Raw genomic sequence first — 24,227 nt, 5'->3', positions numbered from 1 at the left:
ATTAAATTCTGAGGAAAATATCTGAGATATGGAATTCCTTAAAAGTCTCAAAGCAGGAAATACTTTCATCTTTTCCCTAAGGTCTTTAAGAAGTAAATTCAATGTTTGCTTTCTTGGCTAACTTATTTTCTTCTTTTACTGTATTCCACACTATCCTCAGCCTCATTCAGTGGTGATTAGATTCTGCTAATTTTTGGAATGTGGATTCCTACTTGCTGGGTTCAGTCTTCTGAAAGGTACTTTATGTTGTCAGTAGATGACGGGAACGGCTGGGGTACAGTGGACCGACGATGTTCGTTGTGCAGTTAAGAAGCCATGTCACCGGTGAAGGTTTCTGCCCAGAGCACATCTGGGCTTCTCCTAGTCCAGGAATTACAAGCTTCAGAACCTTGTGTCTGTTCTAGACTGAGAACAAGGTGCTTCGTCCTGTGTCATCAACGCTACTAGTTACCTCACCTCCAGGCATTTCTCTGAGGCACCTTTTTAACGTGTTGGTTAAATGAAGTCCTCCAGCTTTTTCTACACAACTGAACCTTAAAATTTTCTACTTCACATCTGTCAATTGAGGGCTTTACCCACACTTCGAAGCTCTATCTGTATCTTTCATTCAAAATTCATTTTTTGGTGTCCTCCAGGTACTACATGAAATTGGGGGGTACATAAAAGAAAATGAGAGTCCCTCTGCTCAAGGAGAGACAGACATGTGAACACAAGGCCAATGTCATATGCTGTAAGAGCACATGAAGAACACCTAACTCTCAGGTACCCATCACTGCTGGCCTGCGGTGTATAGTGATCTGCTGCATCTCTTCTCATCTACCTCATCATAAACTCCTTTGTGCACACACACAGCACACAATACAAATACCCTTTCCCAGGAAGCCCCTAATTACATGCTTTCCTCTATCTGGAAAGATAATGATTTTGCTTTACCTGATGATGGAGATAGCTTAGTAAACCCTGTAAACACTTGTTTCAGTGCTGGGAATAAAACCCAGGACCCAGGACACATACTCTGCTCTACTACTGAGCTATATCCCTATTGCTCATACATATCTTTTTATTAGGGTAGTCTTTGATCCTGGTAAATAGTCTAGAAAGGGAGAAAACTATTGACTTTTTTCAGGTGAAAACCAAGGATTCTATAAATCTTGTCAAAGAATGCCACAACAGTGCATTTCCTCCATATTAGAAAACAGATGCCTTTTACAGGATAACATGGCTTTCCAAGATAGTACTGGAAGAGGCAAAAGTTAGGTAGTTAAAAATCAGGAGACAATTCCTGACCCCTGTTATCTCTTTTAATCTGATACCCTTCTAGCCTGATGCTGCCTAATTCATTACTCCCATTCCCAAATATCTCACATCTGTTGATTTCTCTTCATTGCCACTATAACAAAAAATATTTGAGACAAACATCATTTCCCACATGAAATGTTACTATGAAAGACCTCTCCTGTTCTTGCTGCTGCCTTACGACAGTATATGTTCTGAATTTCAGAAGAAACTTCCTATGACACAAATCTGATCATATTGTCCCCTGCCTTTGGAACAATCCTTTATTGTATTACTACTGCTCTTCAGATAAAATTTAAAATTTTAGTCAGGTTTATTACACAACGATAGTAAGGGTCTCTATGCCTCTTCAGGGTCATTTCTTGTTATTCTCTGCCACACTAACTATTTGCAAGAGTCTGGTGTTATCCCTGTGCCAGGCAGAGTTAACACTGCCACTGCTTCTCGTTCTGCTACTACTAAGGGTAGCCACACCCAACCGCAGCCATCTTTGAAGAAGCAATATGTGATAACTAAATGCAGGGCGAGGTGTACAGTTTATAGGGTCCTTTCAAAACACCATGAACTGACAATTATTGTTCCACTCTTACAACGAGGAAACAAAGTAATGGAAAATTATACAGCTATTAAATTGAGAACCATCTCGGTGCTAACTCTTACTGTTCCCTACTGTTGCACCTTGTGCTACATACTTTACATATCTCATCTAGTTTCATCCCCACAGGAGTTTCATCACTTCATAGTCAGCAAACCAAGGAAGACGTGGAGTAATTTCTATAGTGTGAATCCAAGTGATGTGATCCAAGTCTCTTGAGGCTGCCCTGCTTGTGTCTAGCTCTCTTCATTTTATATCCAGTCTCTTCTATCATCTGACCCAAAGCCTTAGAGGATTTCTAGAACCTTCTTACTGCTCAATATTATCAGTAATAAGCCGGGCGAGGTGGCGCACGCCTTTAATCCCAGCACTTGGGAGGCAGGGGTAGGAGGATCACTGTGAGTTCGAGGCCACCCTGAGACTGCATAGAGAATTCCAGGTCAGCCTGAGCTAAAGTGAGACCCTACCTCGTAAAACATATATATATATATATATATATATATATATATATATATATATATATGTATGTATATTAATATTACCACTTTAATCAGAGTTGCAAAATATTTTCAAATAAGCAAGTTTTTGAAAATGATTAAAGATGAGAAAAGCTTAAGTGACTTAACGAAGTTTGATAAGCAGCAAGTGGCGGAGATAGAACTGAATCGTTAGGCCTTTGACTGCTCATTCTTCAGGGTCTGCGCATTCACCCTTCTATCACATTGTGTGTACGTATGTGACTGGGCATATGCACATGTGGAGGGCAGAGGTTGATGTTTGGATGTCTTCCTCTTTTGCTCCTTGCCTTACTTTGTATTGAGACAGGACCTTTCACTGGCATAGAGTTTATGTAATCTGCTAGATTAGCTAACCCTGGGGACAGTCTTTCTTTGACTTCCCTGGTTCGCCACCCTGTCATGCTTTTACTTGTATACTGGAGATCTGAATTCCTCATACTTGCCTTGCAAACCCCTTATCCACCACGCTATCACCCCAGTTATTATTGTATCCATAGCCTGTTCTTGGCACTGGGGAAAACAAATTCAAAATAACACACATTAGATGTTAATTATCATGAAAATGAGCTGAGGCACAATGTAAGAGGACAGGAGACTTTAGGGAATTGGGCAGAATAAGAATACGTAAGATGTATGCAGACTCAATCATGGGGTTCTGAGGTTCTCTTTCATTCTTATGTAGAAGCAAAGAATGAAAAAAATGCACATGAGGTATTTTGCTCTCTTCATATTTAAAACATATAAATGTATTCTTAAAATATTTGTAGGTATTTGTGTGTGAGAGAGAGAAAGAATGAATGAATATGGGCTTAGCAGAGCCTTTAGTCATTGCAAACCAACTCCAGATGCACATGCTACCTTGTCCATTGATTTTCCATGGACTTTACTTACCAGGGAATCAAACTCTGGCTGGTAGTATTTGGAAACAAGCACTGAGCCATCTCTCCAGTGCAAAGCAGACATATATCTTTTGCTGATCATAATATATTTTCCATGTAGCAAGAAGGTTTTGCTATTATTTTATAAGCATAGTAATAACTAGCATCCTTTCCAAAGAGCATATGCTATGTCCTGCTTACTCAAGCAGGCAGACCATGTATTGATCTGTGTCTGAGGCATTCTCAGGAAGTAAAACGAGGCCAAAACAAATGCAATTGATAAGAAGAAAAGAAAGTAGCACCAATATTTATTATCAGGTAGTGTTCTAAGTCCTTTGCATACACTGCTCTATTTAATTCTCACCAGGAGATAAGCTCTATTTTTCTGCTTTGCAGGCAAGAAAACTGAAGCACTGGGAAGTACAGGTAAGGCCAGATGAGCCAAGTGTCAGCAGGCAAAAACCAGGGCTGTGGGCGGGCTCAGGGCTTCCATGAAAGCATGATGGCCTGAGGGTTTGGATTGTCTGAGCTTGGGCCCCCAGGACCCATGTGTGCAGTTATGTTGGGCATAGAAACTGGAGAATCACCAAGGCTCACCAAAAGAGCAGCTTCAGATTCAGAGACAGACTCTGTCTCAAGGAAACATATGGAGAGATGAGCTAAAAAGGAGGACACCCCGTGTTCTCCTCTGGCATCTTCACATGAGTACACGGGATCTAGGCATCTGCATACTCATGAGCATACAGTACATCCAATGTCACATATACCATGCACACTGCCCCACATAAGACAGAAACCATCTGCAGGACAATGCACAGTTACGTACAAGGCTAATCATGCCATGACATCACTTTAGAAAATCACACCCCAAAATAAGCCAAGGATATTTTGTTCTGCAGCAACAGAGGTAGAGATGGTTAACAGGAGTCTCAAATTAAGGAATGGTAGAGAGCTATAGTAGTTTCTGCTTTGCCTGTGGTTTTGCCTTCCATAGTTTTGGAGTCTGAAAATATTACATGAAAATTCTAGAAATAAACAAATTGTAAGAGTTTAAATCATGCATCATTTTGAGTAGTGTGATGAAACCTTGTGCAAGTCCTGCCTGGGTCACCGACTGTCCTTTCACTTGCTACATCCATAGTCCACTGTGCCTCTATCACCAGTGTTTAACACCCCTTGCTTATCAACTTCACTTCCACCACAATGCTGTATTATATTCAAGTAACTTTACATATTGATAGCCCCAAGGGGCAAGACCATCGATGCAAACAGTCTGAATATAACAGAGAGAAACTGTGATGATCCTTCTTTTAGTTAAATAAAATTTTCTGGGCTGGAGAGATGGCTTAGCAGTTAAGGCGCTTGCCTGAGAAGCTACAGGATCCAGGTTCAATTCCCCAGGACCCACATAAGCCAGATGCACAAGGGGGCGCAAGTGTCTGGAGTTTGCAGTGGCTGAAGGCCCTGGTGCACCCATTCTCTCTCTGTCTGTTTTTCTTCTCTCTATCTCTCTCTCTTTGCTTACAAATAAAATAAAATTTTAAAAAAGTTTTCAACTTAAATGCAACACAAATCCACACTGCTGCTAATATCTACAGTAGGAACATATCTTCTATCTATGAAAACATGGAGGAAAAAGATTTTTGTGTTAGCTTTTCTGCAGTGTTCCAAATTGCAAAGATCATGGTCACAGTGTATGGTAAGTACTTAGTTAAAACAGAAAGGCATTAAATTTGGGGCTAGATGACAGGAACCAAACACATGTTCTGGGTGACCACAAAAGCACTGAGCCATATAAACACTGCAGGAGGGAAGCACTTGAAATAAGTGACACCAAGTAAGGTATGGCTACAGAGCCAATACTAGGTTTGGACTAAAAAGTGGAGTAAAGATTACTGGAGAAGCTGCATCTGCAGGTGAAGACAATGGCATGGTTCTGGCAGGGTGGAAGAGGTTGGTCAAGGAGCAAGGACTCCCTCCACAGCAAGTCTTCCATTGTGACCCAAGGGGCTTTCCTGGAAAAGGGTGCTCAATGGACATGACCTCAGAAAAGTGCAAAAGGAGTGCCCAGGGCACACATGGAATGACAAAATAACTTAGCACATTGTGGCAATACTTCAGGGCATATGGTAAAGTCAGATGTCATAAAGAACAGATGATATTCTAAAAGAGATGTAATGGGTCCCTTTAAAATCAGGAATTTAAAGAAATCTCAAATTGCTTCTTCTTAAATCCAAGCCTTTGCCCTTCTAAGCTGCTTTTTTTTTTTCCAAAGCAGTTTCCTACAGGCAGTCCTCTTTGTGCTGAGAACAAAAACATAGGGAAAAGAGTCCTCAAACTCCTGTTCCACCCCCATGCCAGGAGGATGCCACAGAATCCAAAACCCAGAATCATAACTCTGCTCAACTAGGGCTCACGGTGGAGTGATTTTACATAGTATACTTCTAACTTTATATTCCATGTGATTCATCCCTCATATAAATCTCAGCCTTTTGAGGAGGGCTGGTGAGCCTTTCTAGTTTGCTCAAACTGGAAAAATATTCATTTTGTTAAAAATGACTCTTCAGGTTGGAGACATGGCTTAGCAGATAAAGCATTTGCCTGCAAACCCTAAGAACCCAGGTTCGATTCCCCAAAACCCACGTAAGCTAGATGCACGATGTGGCACATGCATCTAGAGTTTATTTGCAGTGGTTTCAGGTTCTACTGCATCCATTCTCTCTCTGTATCTGCCTCTCTCTCTCTCTCTCTCTCTCCAATAAATAAATAAGTAAATAAATAAATAAAATATTTTTAAAATGACTTTTCTCTTATTTCCAAGGAAGTAGACAACTGAATCTAGTCAGTTGGAATCTCAATTCTCTGGCTCAGGCCCTATAAAAGACAGAAAATGATATTCATATAACTGATTACAGTATATTGTTGAATTGTTCCATTTTGTTATTAATTACTGTTGTTAGTTTCTTACTTTGCCTAATTTACAAATTAAACCTTATTATAGCATGTCTGTTTAGGATGAAATATAATATATGTGAGGTTCAGTTTTATAGGTGGCTTTAAGCAGTCTATGAGGGTCGCTGAGGGTAAGCGGTCACTACTGTGTATTTCTGCCACATTCTTATTCCACGTGCTCTTAGCCAAAAGACCTAGCAGTGATCACACATTCTTATTCAATGAGTATACTGGGCCTGAGCCCAAGAGGCTAGCCACAAATAAAGCAAGTCTATAGCCAGACTTGACGCTGGTCTCTATAAATATTGTGCTTTTTGAGGGAGATTACCGATTTTTAAGAGTTACTTCTAAAAAACTAATAAAGGCAGAGGGATGCTTTGAACAGGTTCATGTGTAAGAGCTGTCCAGCAAGGTCCTGTCTTAGAAGTGCTCAGCATCCTTAGTTTGTTTTCACTTTGGTTTCGGATGCTTTCCCTAGCCTGAGTTACATTATGGTCCCCTTTTGCCCTGCTCATAAACCTGTCTGTCCATCTGACAGTCTGTTTTGCATTATCTAAGAAGAATGCAGGAGAAGTACGACATAGCCATGATTACATATGATTCCTAACATGAACGCTTCAGCACATTCTCCAGACCTAAACTCTCAGCTTTATCAATATAAATAGCATTTGCACACTTTTTGTAATTAATTAATTTGTGTGTGAGAGAAAGAAAGAGAGTGGGGAGAGAGGCAGATAGAAAGATAGAGAATGGGCATACCAGGATCTCCAGCTGCTGCAAACGACCTCCAGACACATGTACCACCTTGTGCCTCTGGCTGCATGTGGGTCCTGGGGAATCAAACCTACGTCCTTTGGCTTTGCAAGGAAGTGAATTAGCCACTAAGCCATCTCTCTAGCCTTTTAAAAATTTTAGTTTTGGGCTGGAGAGATGGTTTAACGGTTAAGCGCTTGCCTGTGAAGCCTAAGGACCCCGGTTCGAGGCTCGGTTCCCCAGGTCCCACTTAGCCAGATGCACAAGGGGGCGCACGTGTCTGGAGTTCGTTTGCAGAGGCTGGAGGCCCTGGCGCGCCCATTCTCTCTCCCTCCCTCTATCTGTCTTTCTCTCTGTGTTTGTCGCTCTCAAATAAATAAATAAATAAATAAATAAATAAATAAATAAATAAAAATTTTAGTTTTTATTTAATTTATTATTTATTTATTTGAGAGGCAGATAGAGAGAGAAATACTTTTTGGATATGTCATAAAATCTTTTGATAATCATTGGAAATTTAAATACTTAGTTCAGCAATAAAACTCTATGTACCAAAAATTAGTTATAAAAATCAAAATTGCACTCTTCCTCATAACAAACCACTAAGCAGGAGGATGGAAGGCATTCCAGATAACACACTCTTGACTAGATTATTTCTGTTTCTTCTTATTGCAGCTAAGTGTTTATTGGTTCCTCTCTCAGTTACATGGAACTTATATGCACTTAAAATCTGACCAGACCACTTGTTTTTCTTCCTTTTCATTTCAATGGTACATAGGAGACATTTTTGACACACATTTGTACTTCAACTTAATATTCCATTATTGAGGAGGAACAAAAACACATTTTGTAGACAAAATATTTGAAACCACACCAGGGAAAACAATTTGGCTCTTACTTGTGAAGGTTAGAAACTAGGTGTGGTGGTGCATGCTTGTAAGAGGTTGAGTCAAGAGGACTGTAAATTCGTGGCCAGCCTGGGCTACACAGCAAAACTTTCAATCAAAAAAAGGAAGGATGGCTGGAGAGATGGCTTAGCAGTTAAGGCGCTTGCCTGCAAAACCAGTGGACCTAGGTTCTATTCCCCAGTACCTGTGTAAGCCATATGCTAAAGGTGGCACATGTGTCTGGAGTTCCTTTGCAGTGGCTTGAGGCCCTGGCGTGCCTATTCTTTCTCTCTATATATATCTGCCTCTTGCTCTCTCTCTAATAAATAAATAAAACTTTTAAAAAAGGAAGGAAGAAAGGAAGGAAGGAACCTTAATATTTTGGGGTTAGACCAAGTTCTCACTAAATGGTTGAACTAGTCACAGGACCAGAATAGAACCTAGGAGTTTGCATGGTGATGACATAATTGTCTTCCCAAATAAGACATCATTATTTGTAGGTATCCACCCATCCCATTCTCTTAAGTAATGCTACCTAAAGTCTTATGAAAGCTGTTGATTGGGATTTCAGTTATCTGTATGCCCAAGAGAAGTATAAGGCATAGACCCTTTTCAATGGCTATTCTGTGGGAGTCAAAGGAGCCATTCTAAGACATCAAAAGAATGGGTTATGGATGCTGAAGCCCATCCACAGTGTGTGGCAATGCATTTAAGAGCTACTTGCCAAGTGGCTGCAAACAAAGAAAGCCACTAGAAGTAGCATGGGTGACTCCCAGCTGAGGGTAGATTATAGGAAATGGGAAAGCTGTGGCTTCATTAGTTTCACAAAAGGCTGCCAATGAGCCTTTTCTACCACAGTAATTTGCCATTCCCCCCCTCCCACATAAATATTGGGCTGGCTTAACTGATGGGGAAAATGACTGCTGGCTTTACAACAATGGAAATTTTGTATTATATCAGACAGCAAAGAAATGGAAAGGTCAAAAGGTAAATTCCTCTTGCAGTAACATATTTTCACCAGTGGAACCTCGCCCTTGTGATTAACAGAGCTCAAAAGCTGAGAGTTGGAAATGAGTAGGTTGCAGAAAGAGGAGTAAAGTTTTCGTGGGTGTGTCAAAAGAAAATAGAGTGAATTTTTGCAAAAGGTTAACTGAAAATAGAGATCGAACACTGCCCACTCATCTGCTGAGACTGGCTTTTCTCACAGTTGGAGAGATAACATTCACTTCATCTAATACGATTTATTTTTAATTTTTAACCCACCTAGGGGAGAAATGGGCTGCCCGGTAAAGCAAAGAAATGGAAACACTGTGAAAAATAGACAGGACAGACAATCTGAGATAAAAGTCATCCTCCTCCCCCACCCCCGAACAAAGACTCAGTGATAAAGCTGGTGTTCAGCTAGACCGCGGTGTCAGTGTTTCCTGGCTACCACTCCCTCCCTGGTACTTTTCCTAGCTCGTTGGTGGAGAGATGACAGCAATTACGAATGCTTTGTCCAAAGTCCCAACCTGTGCCCGCTACCTTTCTAGGCATTTCTCTCCCCTAAGCTTTCTACACAGCTGTCTTAACAAGACTGCAGCCATGTGATTCACACACCCTCAGCTTACATGTGTTTCCACAGGCAGCCTCTAGGCATGCCCAGGAGTCTCTTCCAGCACTTGAGTAAGCCCCTTCAAAGGCTGCGCACACAGAACAAGAATTCTAAAGGAGGGCTGGAGAGATGGCTTAGCGGTTAAGCGCTTGCCTGTGAAGCCTAAGGACCCCGGTTCGAGGCTCGGTTCCCCAGGTCCCACGTTAGCCAGATGCACAAGGGGGCGCACGCGTCTGGAGTTCGTTTGCAGAGGCTGGAGGCCCTGGCGCGCCCATTCTCTCTCTCTCCCTCTATCTGTCTTTCTCTCTGTGTCTGTCGCTCTCAAATAAAAAAAAAAAAATTAAAAAAAAGAATTCTAAAGGAAAGCAAGGATAATCGGTGTGAAATTAAACTCAGAAGAAAACCTTAAGTATATTACAGATGTGCTTTCCATTCCAAATACAATCTTAAGCCTTCCTTCCTCAAGAGGATCACATTCAGTTTTTTCTTTCAATTTAAAAAATACAATGACACAGAATGTGCAGGTCAGTTGTGACCAATATGAAGTGAATCTGAACATAAGGAAGTTTTTGTAGCTGAGTGGTTGGCAAACGCTTCTTTGTGTTTCTTCTATGAAGGATGATTTGGTATAGGAGTCTATATTCCATGCCACTACCTATCACTATGTAACTTAATCATATGAATGTGCTACTTCTTCTTGCAGGGTGTCTAACTCATGGGGCACAGGCTCCATATGGCCCAAGACAGGTATAAGTGCAGCTCAATTCATAACTGTAAACTTACCTAAAATCAGGTTTTACTTTTATTTTTGTAACTCAATTGCATGATTTTCTAGTGTGAACTCCCTAGATGATGTTGTGTCATAATGTCACGCAAAATTCTTTGTCCAATGTGTACTAGAGAAGCCAAAAGGTTGGTCACTCTTGCTTAAAGCAAACACTTTCCTCTTACAATCTTTGCAGTCCCTGTTTTTTTTTTTTTTTTTTTTTTTTTTCTGAGACAAGGTCTCACTCTGTAGTCCAGGCTGCCATGGAACTCACCAAAGAGCTAGGGGTGAGGTATGTGCCACAATGCTATTTTAAAATTTTTATGCTTCTTCTTGTTTGTTTCTTAGCCCCTCTTCACCTTCCCTAGTCTTTCTTTCAACAATCGGTTTAATTCTAATCAGCTAAAAACTTTCTCACCGTATTCTGGGCTACTCATGAGGTATATTAGGGGAGAGTGAAGTCTGGAAGGCCTCACAAAAAGGGCACAAAATTAGCACATGAGAAAAGCCTGCTGGTGGAGGAAAGCTGCAACCTGCCGCATCTCGGACGCACACATACACACTGAACAGGCGGGAGCCACTGGTGCAAGTGGAGACACTCCAGAGGGTCCAAAGGTGGCCTGGACTCATTGTAACACCCAATTCAAATGTAAGATGCTATGAGACATACGATGCATGAAGCTGTATGTAGAACTACATGTGACCAGTGCAAGAATGCCACACCATGCTGAAAAAGCCCATGACATGTGACATTGAAGTCCACATGTTTCTTCCCGAGGTAGGGTTTCACTCTAGCCCCAGCTGACCAGGAATTCCCTGAGTAGTCTCAGGGTGGACTTGAACTGACAGTGATCATCCTTCCTCTGCCTCCCATGTACCACCATGCCCAGCTCAGTCCACATCCTTTGGACTGCATTTCCATTGAGCTGCTAAATGTTTTCTGCACTCTGGTCTACTTCTTCCTCCTGTTGAAGTCCCCCACCCCTGGGGTTGTTACTATTCATATGTTTCTAATTCCTTGTTCCAGGTAATAAGGACCTGAAATCCCTCCAGAGGGGCCACCAAGCCCCAGCGTCCAAGATGCCACTCTGCCCATCTCAGCTCTGAGTTAGTCATGCACTTATGGTTCCCAATTCACCGCTAAGTCCTGTCACATCAGACTCTAGCTGATTCGTGAATATTTCCTTATTTCCCCAGCCCGAATGATTCTTTTCACATGCTCCACACTGCCTGTCTCAGCAAGCATTCAATTATGCTTACTGACTTGCCTTGAAACCCTAAAACTGCTACAACCAATCACATGGTCCATTATGATTTTTTCCATAATAAATCTGACATAGTTATCAATCAATTTCTATGCATTTCTATAAGGATCCTGGACATGAATATTCACAACCATTCAAAATGTCTGTTTTCATCAGTGGATTTAAAAGTTAATGAACTCACTCTGGAGAAAAGAAGTCCATCTTGTTTTCTATAACCACAGACCAGATCATATCAATGTCTCTATGTTTGATTGAAAGTAGGAATACAAGATAGGCAGATGTAATGACTGAACCTGGAAGAAATCCAGGAAACTTGAGAGATCACTCCTAACTTTTTCCAAAGATTCCATGGGTAACCACAGCTGCTCAGAAGTGTGCCACTTCCACACGCCGTCTTAAACAAGAGCCTTCCTTTACTTTGTGATACAGACAAGACAAGGCCACTCAAGTAGCAAGAGTTATAGTGGGAACAGCTGCATCCAGAGGTTCCTCAGAAAAAATGCTTGATTTTGTGTTTGTTTTGAATTTCAGTTCTTAATTTTAATTCTGAGCTTGAAATGTTGGTCTATAGTAAGAAGGAGAGAAGCTCCTAAATGCACCACTGCAATGTTATTTCAAATCTACTTTAGACTTACTTTTCATTCAAATTGGTGATTCATTTCTCTTTGATTTGCCTGTCTCAGAACCCCCTGACTTATGGACAAGCAACAGTAAAACAGAACATGTCCAAATTCACTTTCAGGCAGTTCTTACTTGTTAGGTACTAAGATGCTCACATTCTTAGGTGTCCTTAATATTAAATGCTTTGGGATTGATATTAAGACATCTCAAAACACACAGCCTCAGATTTCCTTACTTCAGACCAGTCCAAAGCCACCCACTGGGGAGGGCATGACTGGTTGTTGCAGGGCTCCTTCTCGATAGGCCGGTGTGTTAAACAGCCACTGTAGTCCAGTGTCTCCTCCTCAGAGGGCCCAATCTTCCTCATGCAGAGCACTGCCCTGGTGCGCATGCCACCATCACAGGTCTTGCTGCACTCCAGCCAATCTCCAATGAACCACCTGTAGCAAGAAGGGGAGAAGCATAGAACAGCATGTCTTCCCAGTGCTTTCCGAGAAAGCGCCTCTGTGGATGGACTCCATGCTTTTTCTAGGAAAGCCAGCAGTTCAGCATTGGTTGGTGGCTAATGCAAGTGCAAGAGCTACCAAGAAGAGTGTATTCACGGCCAGCCAACCGTGTGCCAAAGTGTAGCTCATGAGCTTTGGGACAGACAGAACCTAGGTTCAAACAAACGATGTATTATGGGTTTTTTAAAACCTCTTTAAATTTTCTCCTTTCTAAAATCAATTTCTAAAATAAATATAGCAAGAATTTGTCACATAAAATTTAATGTGATGATTAAAGAACATATTTAAGCTACTAATAAACATTGTTTAACAGCTGCTATCCATGGGAGGGACAGAGTTCTGTTGCATTTTTTGTGGTGCATATGGCCATTTCAAGCTACTAGTTTGACATGACAGGAACAAGAGAGAATATGCTAATGACAGGGTCTTATGCACAAGAACTCGACAGCTTTAAGCACACAGGACCGTGTAACAAACAAGAAGTGCTGGTTATTTTTTCATTATTACACTCAAGTCATTAGTCATTAAGGATAATATATGCTAGAACCACTCTAAAGAAGCTGGGGGTTTGCTTCCAAATTTCTAGAAATAGCTCTCATAAAGATGGCAGGACTTAGAGTCCTCACGAGAAGTAGAAGTCTGGGGTCTATGGGGGGTGCACTCCTACAAAAGCAGGGCCCTAAGCTTGCTCTAATAGAAACAAAGACCCAGGATGCTTGGGCTCACTGGGTAAAGTGCTTGCTACATAAACATGATGATTGGAGTTTGGATTCCCAGGATCCACAAAACAAAACAAAACAAAAAAAAAAAAAAAAAACACCTGGGAGTGGTGGTGTGCCTTTGTAATTCTAGCAGCAGGGAGGCAGAGTCAGGATATGAGAGTCAGGGCTGGCTAGCTCGGCTAGCTGAATTAGTAAACTCTGGGTTCAATGAGAGACCCTGTTTCAAAACACAAGTTACAGCGTGATCAGGGAAGATATCCAATGCTGACTTCTGGCCTCTGTATACATGTACACACAGGTGCACCTGCACACATTCAAACACACACACACACGGAAAGAGATCACTTGTTTTTGATCCCTTTGCTCCTAAAACAAAAGCTTCTCTCTATAGGGAAAAGTCAAACAGCTTAGAGTAAACATCCCACACATATAGGTGTGCCACTCCTTTTCCTTGAAGCCATCTGTGAGCTTTCATAGGTATGTAATTAGAGTGTTCTAATAATACTTCTGCAGGTGATCCATCACTTTCCTGGATGTCAGTAATTGGTTCAATGACTGTGGGTCAGGATCCAGGTCAGGCCAGTAAGAATTCTACTTAGAATGTTCATATGCTGGGTAGAGCAAAAAAAGTGACCTTTCCCTGCTTGTCACAGAGGTGTGTGAGGACACATGTCCTGAGCTGCCCGAAGTCATTTCACCTGTCAAGTAGAATCAGCTTCTTTGAAAGCAAGAGCTAGCCAGGCATGGGGGCGCACACCTTTAATCCCAGCACTCGGGAGGTAGAGCTAGAGGATCGGTGAGAATTTGAGGCCAGCCTGAGGGCTAGAGTGAGACCCTACCTCAAAAGGCCAAAAAGAAAGAACACAGAGGGAGTGGGAAGTCCTATGGTGTCAGAGTCCATGACTTACTTTCCTCAGGTAGACCCAGCCTTATTTACACTTCTCTGAGGTTGTCACACAAACCTTACTTACAGAAGCTAGCTCAAATTGAAGTTGTTTGTTTTATATCACTAATGTCTTGATTGACACCTTACTGTATTTCGCTAGGTCAGCATGTGCTGAATGCCTGCCATGTTTAACGCATTGTGCTTTACTTTATAGAAGAAGAAATGAGGCCCTGTGTTAGGAAAAAAACTTTTAAAGTCATGAAGAGAACATTAATGGAGCCAGGATTGGAGCTCCCATCAACTGTTGTTTGGACTGAACCTCATGCCTCGCATCACTGTGTACAGGATTCAGGGTACAGAATATTTTCTTTAATCCATGATTATAAATCATGCAACTGTCATCAGGGACATTATGACCAGGCTCACAACCTTAGGTAGGAGAGTGCCAGAGAGAGGAGTGTGAGGAGCTTAAGTACAAATTCCTCCCTGCTTCCCTGAGCACAGCTTCACTGTGCAGATTTTGTATAGAAAAGGCAATGTGTTATAGACTCCAGATCGCCAGCACCCAAAACCTGCGTTTAACCAACTGAGCCACAATGGCCTTAGCCAATTATTATTATTATTATTATTATTATTATTATAGAGATCAGTTTATCGAACTCAAAATATGTTTCTCAAAATTTAAATCTAAATTTTATTTAAAGAATAAGTTAAGCCTGAATGTTAAATTTCTGATGCTATCATATTTTTTTCCAAGGGTAATATAAAATGGTTTTCTTATTCTTTCTTCTTTGTTTTCCATAGATGAACACGATCCCAAGTTGCTAGTACGTTTTTGGTAAGGAGGAACCTGTGTTCTGAGAATAACACTTGCATGCCAGCCGTGGTGACACTCTGATTCCATTTGCAACAGTGATTCCATCACCAAGATTAGGGGAGAAAACAGAAATGTGTCTAACGCAGCCACAGGAAGCTCAGTCATACTACTTCCAGCCATGATCTCATTAGGGCTCATTATGCATGGGGATGGAGACCTTCAAATTAAACACAGGTGCTCAGGGTCAGCCGGGACTGAAGAGGCACTGCTATTCTTCAGAGCACAGGGACAGGGCCACCTCTGTCTTTTTACTCTTTGTCCTTCCTTTAATTGCCAACAATCTCTCCTAGCTTCTTAGCCTAAATATGTCAGTCTACTCTTCAACTTAGGGTATATGAAAGTAAGAGTATTTATCATCCCACCAATTTCCTTTCTGAGCTTAATTTTAGATTTTACATCCAATCCCTGTTGGATTGTCAACGCTCATCATATTATCCCTTTCACTGTCTCTCTGAAAGACTCCATCACACTGTCATTTAAACAGTGTTGAAAATTTACCACTGTCTCCCCCGGTCCTGGTTTCCTTATCCTCCTGTCCAGTTCAGGCTGTACTGCTTCCTTCACCCGCCTTCTCCCCACTTCTGACACTCAGATGCTATGTACTCTTTTTTCCTTCCTTTCAGGTTCATTAGTAAAATTTGAAGACAGAAATTAACTCTTGGGATATAAAGTACTGAATCTTTATAGTAAAACCATCTTAAAGCTGGTTCTGTCCATTAGGTGTGAACAATTAGTACATGTGCGTGTTTTCAGATGGGATCTTACTCTGTAGCACAGGCGGGCTTGGAACTCACTGTAACCCAGCCTGGCCTTGAGCTCTCTGCAGTCCTGCACCAGCTGCCTATGGACTAAGTTTACAGGTGTATTCCACGGTGCCTGACAGGGTTCATGCTTCAGTATCTGAAATAAGACTGGCATGCTGCACCTTGATCTCTATTTTAGTCTGTGATCATTATTAAAAAATATTATATTGGGTTGCAGAGATGCCTTACCGGTTAGGGCTCTTGCCTGTAAAGCCTAAGGGCCCATGTTCAACTCTCCAGATCCCACATGAGGCAGATGCACAAGACAACACAAGCGCACAAGGCCACATGTGGGCACAAGATTGTGCATGCTTCTGGAGTTTCAGTGTAGTAGCTGGAGGCCTTGGTATGCCAATTCTCTCTCTCTTGTGCTCTTGCTCACTCTCTCATGAAAAATAATATTATATGGAAAGGAGGGAGACACTATATATCCCAATCTTAATTAAATCATATTTTTGAAGAGCTTATCATAAACCTATAATTGTTTTTGCATTATAACTTAAAGGAATATAGCCAGCACCCTAGAGGATCCCAGTGAGTTTTTGAAGCCAGTCAGAGACTACATAGTGAATTCCAAGCCAGCTTGGGCTAGAGCAACACCCTACCTCAAAAAAAAAAAAAAAAGAGGTTAGTATGTGTAATACCCTGGGTTCAATCACCAGCACAGGAGAGATAGATAGATAGTAGATAGTTAGTTAGATAGATGATAGATAGATAGATAGATAGATAGATAGATAGATAGATAGATAGATATCTCAAAATCAAGGGTCTAGTCATCAAACCCCTTTTGTTTATACACAGCATCACAGAATTAAGCAAAACAATGTTCAGAGTTTGTCAGTGACATCTTTAGTCAATGAGAGGCTCAATTACATAACCTACTGTCTACTAACAAAAATAGCAAAACTTTCTTAGGTTGTAGGATGATTTTTAGAAAGGCTTTTAAAGCAAAATTGGGTTAAAACAAAAAGAAATTCTTTACTCCTCAGCTAATTGGAAAGTGAGGCTAACATTAACTAGAACTATCTATACTCTAAACAGTCTATAGTCAAGGATTTTCTTAATTTTTTAAAGTCAATGTGGTAAGTACCCCTAGAGTTGTGGCAATTGAGAATGCATCAATGAAGTAATAAGTAATATATATAAAAGTGTCACCAGACATTTGGCTTGTGACTTAGAATGCTAGAGATGTATGGTATAATGGGAAAACACTACCAGAGATTAGCATTCTGAGACAAGAGCAGGCTGACACAACATCCATGATTGTTCTTACTCTTAAATTGTGGAGTTTTACAGAGGACTTAAAATAACAAATTGTAGTAGGCTATGGGTGAGGCTGAATGGCTCAAAATAATGATTAAAAATTTAATGATAAAAGACACTGTTAAAAATGAGATGGAGAGATAACTTGGTCATTAAGGCACTTGCCTGTCACGCCAAAGGACCCTGCTTCAGTTCCCCAGGACCCATGTAAACCAGATGCACAAGGTGGCACATGTGTCTGTAGTTTGTTTGCAGTGGCTGAAGGCACTGGAACTCCCATTCTCTTTCTTTCTATCTGCCTCTTTATTCCTCTCTCAAATAAATACATAAAAATTAAATAGACACTGTTAAATAAAATCTTGCCCTAGATAAAAATTAATTTCTTAGCAGAGCTTGATGTCACAGGCCTGCAACTCCAGCTACTTGGGACGTGAAAACAGGAGAATATCAAGTTCAAGGCCTACTAGAAGTACAGAGAGAGCTCAAGGTAAACCTAGACAACTTAGTGAGATTCTGTCTCAAAATACAGTAAAAACAAAAGAAGAAAAAAAGTGGTACTGGTGGTTAAGGAAATAACTCAGAGTGCTTCCATAGCATGCATAAGGCCCCAAGTTCAATCCCTAGCATTAAAAAAAAATAATGGGGCCTGGAGAGATTTCTCAGTGGTTAAGGCACTTTGCCTACAAAGCCAAATGACCTGAGTTTGATTCCCCAGTACCGATGTAAAGCCAGATGCACAAACTGGCACGTTCATCTGGAGTTTGTTTGCAGTGACTGGAGGCCATGGCACACACATTCTCTCTTTATCTCTCTCTCTGCTTGCAAATAAATAAATAAATATTTAAAAAGAAAAAGAAAAAATTAATTTCTTCCTACTTTGGGCTTCCTTTAGCACTCTTGCTTATAACTCTCTTATCGCACTTACACTTTGTCTTATACTGTAGTTACTTTAATGTGTATTTGTTAGATGATTTTTAGAAACCAGAGAATAGTCCTATCCATACTGTCATTGACTCATCATGTTTTTAAATTTTGGCTGTAGTATTACTACAATATATACTTTATTATTTTTACTTTTCTGGTTTTCACAAATTAAAAATATCTAGTATTGTAAAGGTACAATATTTATATTAAAAGATTGCTTTTAGAATTTTATTTTTACTTATTTATTTGAGGGAGAGGAAGAGGCAGAGAAAGAGAGAGAGAATGGGCACTCCAAGGCTTCCAGCCACTGCATACGACCTCCAGACGTATGTGTCACCTTGTGCATCTGGCTGACGTGGGTCCTGAGGAATTGAACCTGAGTCCTTTGGCTTTGCAGGCAAGTGCCTTAAGTGCTAAGCCATCCCTCCAGACCTAAAGGATTCTTTGTATGAGGCCATCTATGACGTTAGAACACAGCAAGGTAAAAGCTGAACATTTGGACTTTCTCTTTGAATTCCAACCCTGCATTACTTCCTCTTCTTATGGAGGGCAAAAGCTTTGTACAAGTCATCTCCTTTAAATCAATTGCTCTCTCTGCTTTCTACCAAACACTGAAGCCTATGTCATGGGTTCTACTTTCTCTCAACTCACCTCCTTGACACTGTACTCTTACAGATTAAAAAGTAGCTGTTGTGAGCATGCTAATTATCCTAAGCAAGGCCTCTCCTGGCCTTCAAAGTCTTCCAAATAAACATTAGTATTGTTTCTCTTCCTGACTTTTTTTTTTTGTCTAGTCTTCCTGCTCTCCTGTCATTTTTTTATAATACAATGGCAAACCTTTCTGTCTCTATTTTTCCATGCTGTACTTACAAATGTCTCCAATATAACTAAAGATATTTGAAATATTTCATTATTTGAGAAGATAATTTCTAATAAAAATATAGCTTAGGATTTTACTTGAATAGCATTAGGAAATGATATTTGAACATGTATGTTCCTTCCTCATACCAAGGCAAATATATTTACAGTAGATTAAATTTTACATTAAAGTAAGAAAATATCCTTGAATAGATAATCTTAGAGTAGGTGAGTCTTTCCTAAGCATTATAGTAATGAAAGAAATCAAAATCTTATCATTTTCCTAGTAATATTTATGATTTTTTAATTTTATTTGGTTATTTTGAGACAGTCTCAAGAAACCCAGGCTGGCCTCAAAGTTGACTCAGGTTGTCTTTGAACTACTGATCCTCCTGCCTCTATCACCTAAGTGCTAGGATTACAATTGTTTACCACAATGGCTGGCCTATTTTTGTAAGTAAAAAAAAAAAAAGATCAAAATATAATAGATAATATGGAAGGCATAAAATCTAATAAAAAACTGGAAAATATGCAAAAGCGTTAATGTTTTTAATATATCAAAAATTTGTACAAATAAGTAACAAAATGGTGAACATTTCCATAGAAAACTGTGATATGTCAGGAAGAGGAAGAACCTAAAAATAAGCAGAATATCTACTGAACATAATTTTTTTTAAATTTCAGCCTAACCAGCAATGAGATAAATGAAAAACACAATACAGTCATACTTTTTCCCTGTAAAATAACGAAGATGTTTTAAAAAATAAACTACCTAACATTCCATTCAGGGAAATGGAATTCTTATTTACATACTGCTGACAGGAATGAACATTCTTAAAACCTTTCTGGAGAGTGGTTTGACAGTGTGTTGTGCATGCTAAAATATTCTCCATTTGAACTGGAAGTTCTATTCTTGCTTATTTTGCATAGGCTTAATTATGGACAGCAAAGTTTTAGTGGTAGAAATGGGGAGGGCTGTGGTATCACTGGAAATCAAAAGATAGAATATAGCCAAAATTGTACCACAGCAGAATGCCAATTTAAATAAAGAAACAATGACATAAGTACCAAATGCTGTCAAAGATATCTAATGTTCAAAATACACTGAGAACTGACTACAAAGCCTACATCACATACAACTGTGCTAAATATCTGTCTATAGATAACAAAAACAAAGCCTAATGACCACAAATCACAATATTAATAGTGAAATTACAGGTTTTCTTTCTTTGTTTCTTTGTTTGTCTGTCTATCACACTGCCATCTGGAAGTGGAGGGCTATCTCCTTTCTTCATACTTACAGTCCTATTGAGTCACAGTAGTTTATGACTCTGTTCCTAGGATACACATGGCCACTGGCCATCTTATTACAAACACATAGATTTTGAGGAATCAAATTTTCTACTTTCATAGTCTGAATTCAAAATGATGAAGAAGAAACTTAAAAGAAACTAAGACAAACTGGACTAATAAGCAATAGCATTTAGGGCTGGAGATATGGCTTAGCAGTTAAGAAGCTTGCCTGCAAAGTCAAAGGACCCAGGTTCAGTTCCCCAGTACCCACATAAGCCAGGTGCACAAGGTGGTACATGCATATGGAGTTTGTCTGCAGTCGTTGGAGGCCCTGGTGAGCCAATTCTCTCTCCTTTTATTTTCCTCTTTCTTTCTCAAAATGTTATAAAAAATAAAAGTAATATTTAATACATGTACTTTCAAATCATTCCAAATAGGTAATTGTCACTCTAAACTTTCCATTTTTATTATGTTTTTGTTTTGAATTTCATCCCCACACCTCTAAACTTAAGCAGCTTCATTTCAGAACTACAAAAGGAAAGGAGATTGGGTGTTTAGCTTTAATATTGTGTGTGAATATGGCAATTACTATTAAACTGTCAAAAAATACCTTCAATACAGTGCTCAAGTCCACAACACGTGGAGTGGAATGACCAAAGATTGAAATCTCTAAGAAATTGGATGTTGTGGTATGTAAGCTTGCACAAATAGAGAAGTGTAGGACAAATGGTTACCAGTACCATTAAAATGCCTTAATTGGCCAGTGAAATAACAAGAATATTACTTCAAATCTTGACTTTCAGTGCATTAACTCCATAAGGTGAGACTCAATGTTACATGAAAATACGCAAAATTTATTGGGAGGGACAAAATTTACATGGTGGATTTTTAGTATCACTTTGTTTTTCCTAGTTTTTCAGTAGTATCTTGAGATGAATTTATAAAATTAGGTGGTTTTAAAAAAGGAAAAATTTAAAACATAACTTGTTAAGCTGGGGAGATGGCCCAGTGGGTCAATGTTTGCCACACAACCATGAGGACCTGGGTTCATATTCTCAGCACCCACTTAAAAGTCAAGTGTGGGGCTGCATGCCTGCCATACCAGTGCTAGGAGGAGGCTCACTGACTGGCTAGTGGAGCTGAATCTGTGTTCAACCAGACAGCCTATCTTAAAGAATCACATAAGCAATTGAGGAAGACACTTGACGTTGACCTCTGATCTCCACATGCACACACATGTGCATGCACCTTTACACACACATGTGGCTAAACACATACAAACATGCCCACACATGCACACCACATACTCATGAAACAAATGTGTGTGTATGTATACATACATATAACTGGTCTTCATAATATATATGTCCAGTCACATTGCATTCTTTTCCATGTCTGAATGTTAAGGAATCAGATACTTGGTGACCATATTTCAAAAAGAATAGTCATAAAAATCACAAAATGTTACAATGAGACCATCAGTATAGATACTTCATGGTTTTTACTTGGTAGATTCTACTCAAACTTTCCAAGAGATAGGAATGCATTTAAAAGATGAATACATATTCTTTTCCTTGGATCTGAAGAAAGAAATTCTCTAACTTACTCAGGTGGGCAGGGCTCCGTGTTACAGGCTCTTTGATTTTCAGGTGGCTTGCTGTCAAGATCACAGAAATTGTTCTGGACGATGGAATTGTCATCCAACCTTTTACAGACCACTTCTTGTCTTTGGACACCTTGAAAAAAAGATAATCTTATTAATGGGACAGAAATTCACCTTCTAATAATTTAGGTATGCATAGCTCTCCTCTGGGAAAATCAACCTTACTGGAACGCTGTTGTCTTATCTGTTCCAAAAATACTTGACTACTTCTCTAAGGTGGAGAGAAGTTCTGGTCATCAGACTGAAAATTTAGACAAAATTATTCATTTAAAATTTAGAAACATAATTGTTTCAAGTCAAGAAAATAAACTATTGGTGACTTTAAAAACAATTACTATTTCCATTTGTATGTTCTTCATGCTTCTCTTAAAAACTGCTTGAATTGTCCAAAGTATCATGAGATAAAATGTATTAATAGACACACATTTCAAAACAGCAGGTGTGTATTTACTTAATAACAAACAACAGGGACCAGTTTCTTCCTAACATTTTGTCTTCATTAGGAACACAACATATCCACACATTTTACTTTTTTCTTCCATGTATGATTGCATCTCTTTAAAAGCTTATGGATTTAGTGCGTATAAATTACAATGGGTCTCTTATGGACTATCAGTAACTGGTATGCTTACTCTAGAGAAGTAAAACACCAGCTTGTTAAGACATTGTCCAAGAGATGTGCACATAATTATCCCAATATTAATTTCCAAAATACTTCTCTTAAAAATAGTCTATGTGACTTGTTTGGCACAACTAAAATACGCTCAATCTAAAATTTGTAAAATTCTAAGTACATGCTTATGATTTATTAGAAAATATATCCACCACAACTTGTTCACATTTCACAAATACACAGACAGAAAACAAACCCATATTTGTAAACATCCTCGGTGTGTTGGCTTTTTGTGTAGTCATTTTCAAATTAATGTCACAGAATAAAAGCAAAGATAGGTATATCAAGATATCAAAGAAAATAAAGCATGACTATAAGATAATAAGAAATACCAGGTCATTTATGGATATTATTTACAAGGCACTTGTGGAAATGAAAACAAAAGGACAAGCCAAACTGTCCCCCAAAACTCCAGCCTGATCCATCTACATAGGTGAGCCAAATGAACAGCCCCATCCCTCTATACAGGTAAGACAAATGACCAGCCCCATCACTCTACACAGGTAAGGCATATGAACAGCCCCGTCACTCTACACAGGTAAGGCATATGAACAGCCCCATCACTCTACACAGGTAAGGCATATGAACAGCCCCATCACTCTACACAGGTAAGGCATATGAACAGCCCCATCACTCTACACAGGTAAGGCATATGACCAGCCCCATCACTCTACACAGGTAAGGCATATGAACAGCCCCATCACTCTACACAGGTAAGGCATATGAACAGCCCCATCACTCTACACAGGTAAGGCATATGAACAGCCCCATCACTCTACACAGGTAAGGCATATGAACAGCCCCATCACTCTACACAGGTAAGGCATATGAACAGCCCCGTCACTCTACACAGGTAAGGCATATGAACAGCCCCGTCACTCTACACAGGTAAGACAAATGAACAGTCCTATCCCTCTACACAGGAAAGACATATGAACATCCCCTTCACTCTACACAGGTAAGACATATGAACAGCCCCTTCACTCTACACAGGTAAGACAAATGAACAGCCCCATCCCTCTACACAGGTAAGAGAAATGAACAGTCCTATCCCTATACACAGGTAAGACATATGAACAGCACCTTAACTCTACACAGGTAAGACAAATGACCAGCACCATCCCTCTGCACAGGTAAGACATATGAACAGCCCCATCACTCCACACAGGTAAGACAGATGAACAGTCCCATTGCTCTACACAAGTAAGACAAATGACCAGCACCATCCCTCTACACAGGTAAGGCAAACGAACAGTCACATCCCTCTACACAGGCAAGGCAAACGAACAGTCACATCCCTCTACACAGGTAAGACAAATGGACAGCCCCATCCCTCCACACAGGAAAGACAAATGAACAGTCCCATCCCTCTACACAGGTAAGACAAAGGAACAGTCCCATCCTTCTACACAGGTAATACAAAGGAACAGTCCCATCCCTGTACACAGGTAAGACAATGGACAGGCCCATACCTCTACATAGGTAAGGCAAATGAACAGCCACATCCCTCTACACAGGTAAGACAAATGAACATCCCCATCTCTCCACACCAGTAATACAAACGACAGCCCCCTCCCTCCACACAGGTAAGACAAAGGTACAGTCCCATCCTTCTACACAGGTAATACAAAGGA

At 40.0% G+C, this 24,227-nt stretch overlaps 1 protein-coding gene across 4 annotated transcripts in view; it reads right to left on the bottom strand.

The window, feature by feature from the left end:
• Positions 1 to 24,227, bottom strand: part of Adamts6 (ADAM metallopeptidase with thrombospondin type 1 motif 6) — a 278,164-nt gene that overhangs the window by 19,924 nt on the left and 234,013 nt on the right. For 3 of the 4 annotated variants that reach the window (XM_045138994.1, XM_045138995.1, XM_045138997.1), the window contains 2 exons: positions 21,864 to 21,993; positions 12,361 to 12,565 (listed from right to left, as the gene is read on the bottom strand). In XM_045138994.1, coding sequence (XP_044994929.1) covers positions 12,361 to 12,565; positions 21,864 to 21,993 — 335 coding nt within the window. Of the gene's footprint in view, positions 1 to 12,360; positions 12,566 to 21,863; positions 21,994 to 24,227 lie in introns of those variants that run through there. The other variant, XM_045138996.1, reaches the window with a different exon arrangement.

The sequence above is a fragment of the Jaculus jaculus genome, chromosome 20, assembly GCF_020740685.1.
Source record: "Jaculus jaculus isolate mJacJac1 chromosome 20, mJacJac1.mat.Y.cur, whole genome shotgun sequence".
Taxonomy (NCBI): domain Eukaryota; kingdom Metazoa; phylum Chordata; class Mammalia; order Rodentia; family Dipodidae; genus Jaculus; species Jaculus jaculus.
The sequence above is the reverse complement of the archived record's forward strand: the minus strand, read 5'-3'. Positions and strand labels throughout refer to the sequence as shown.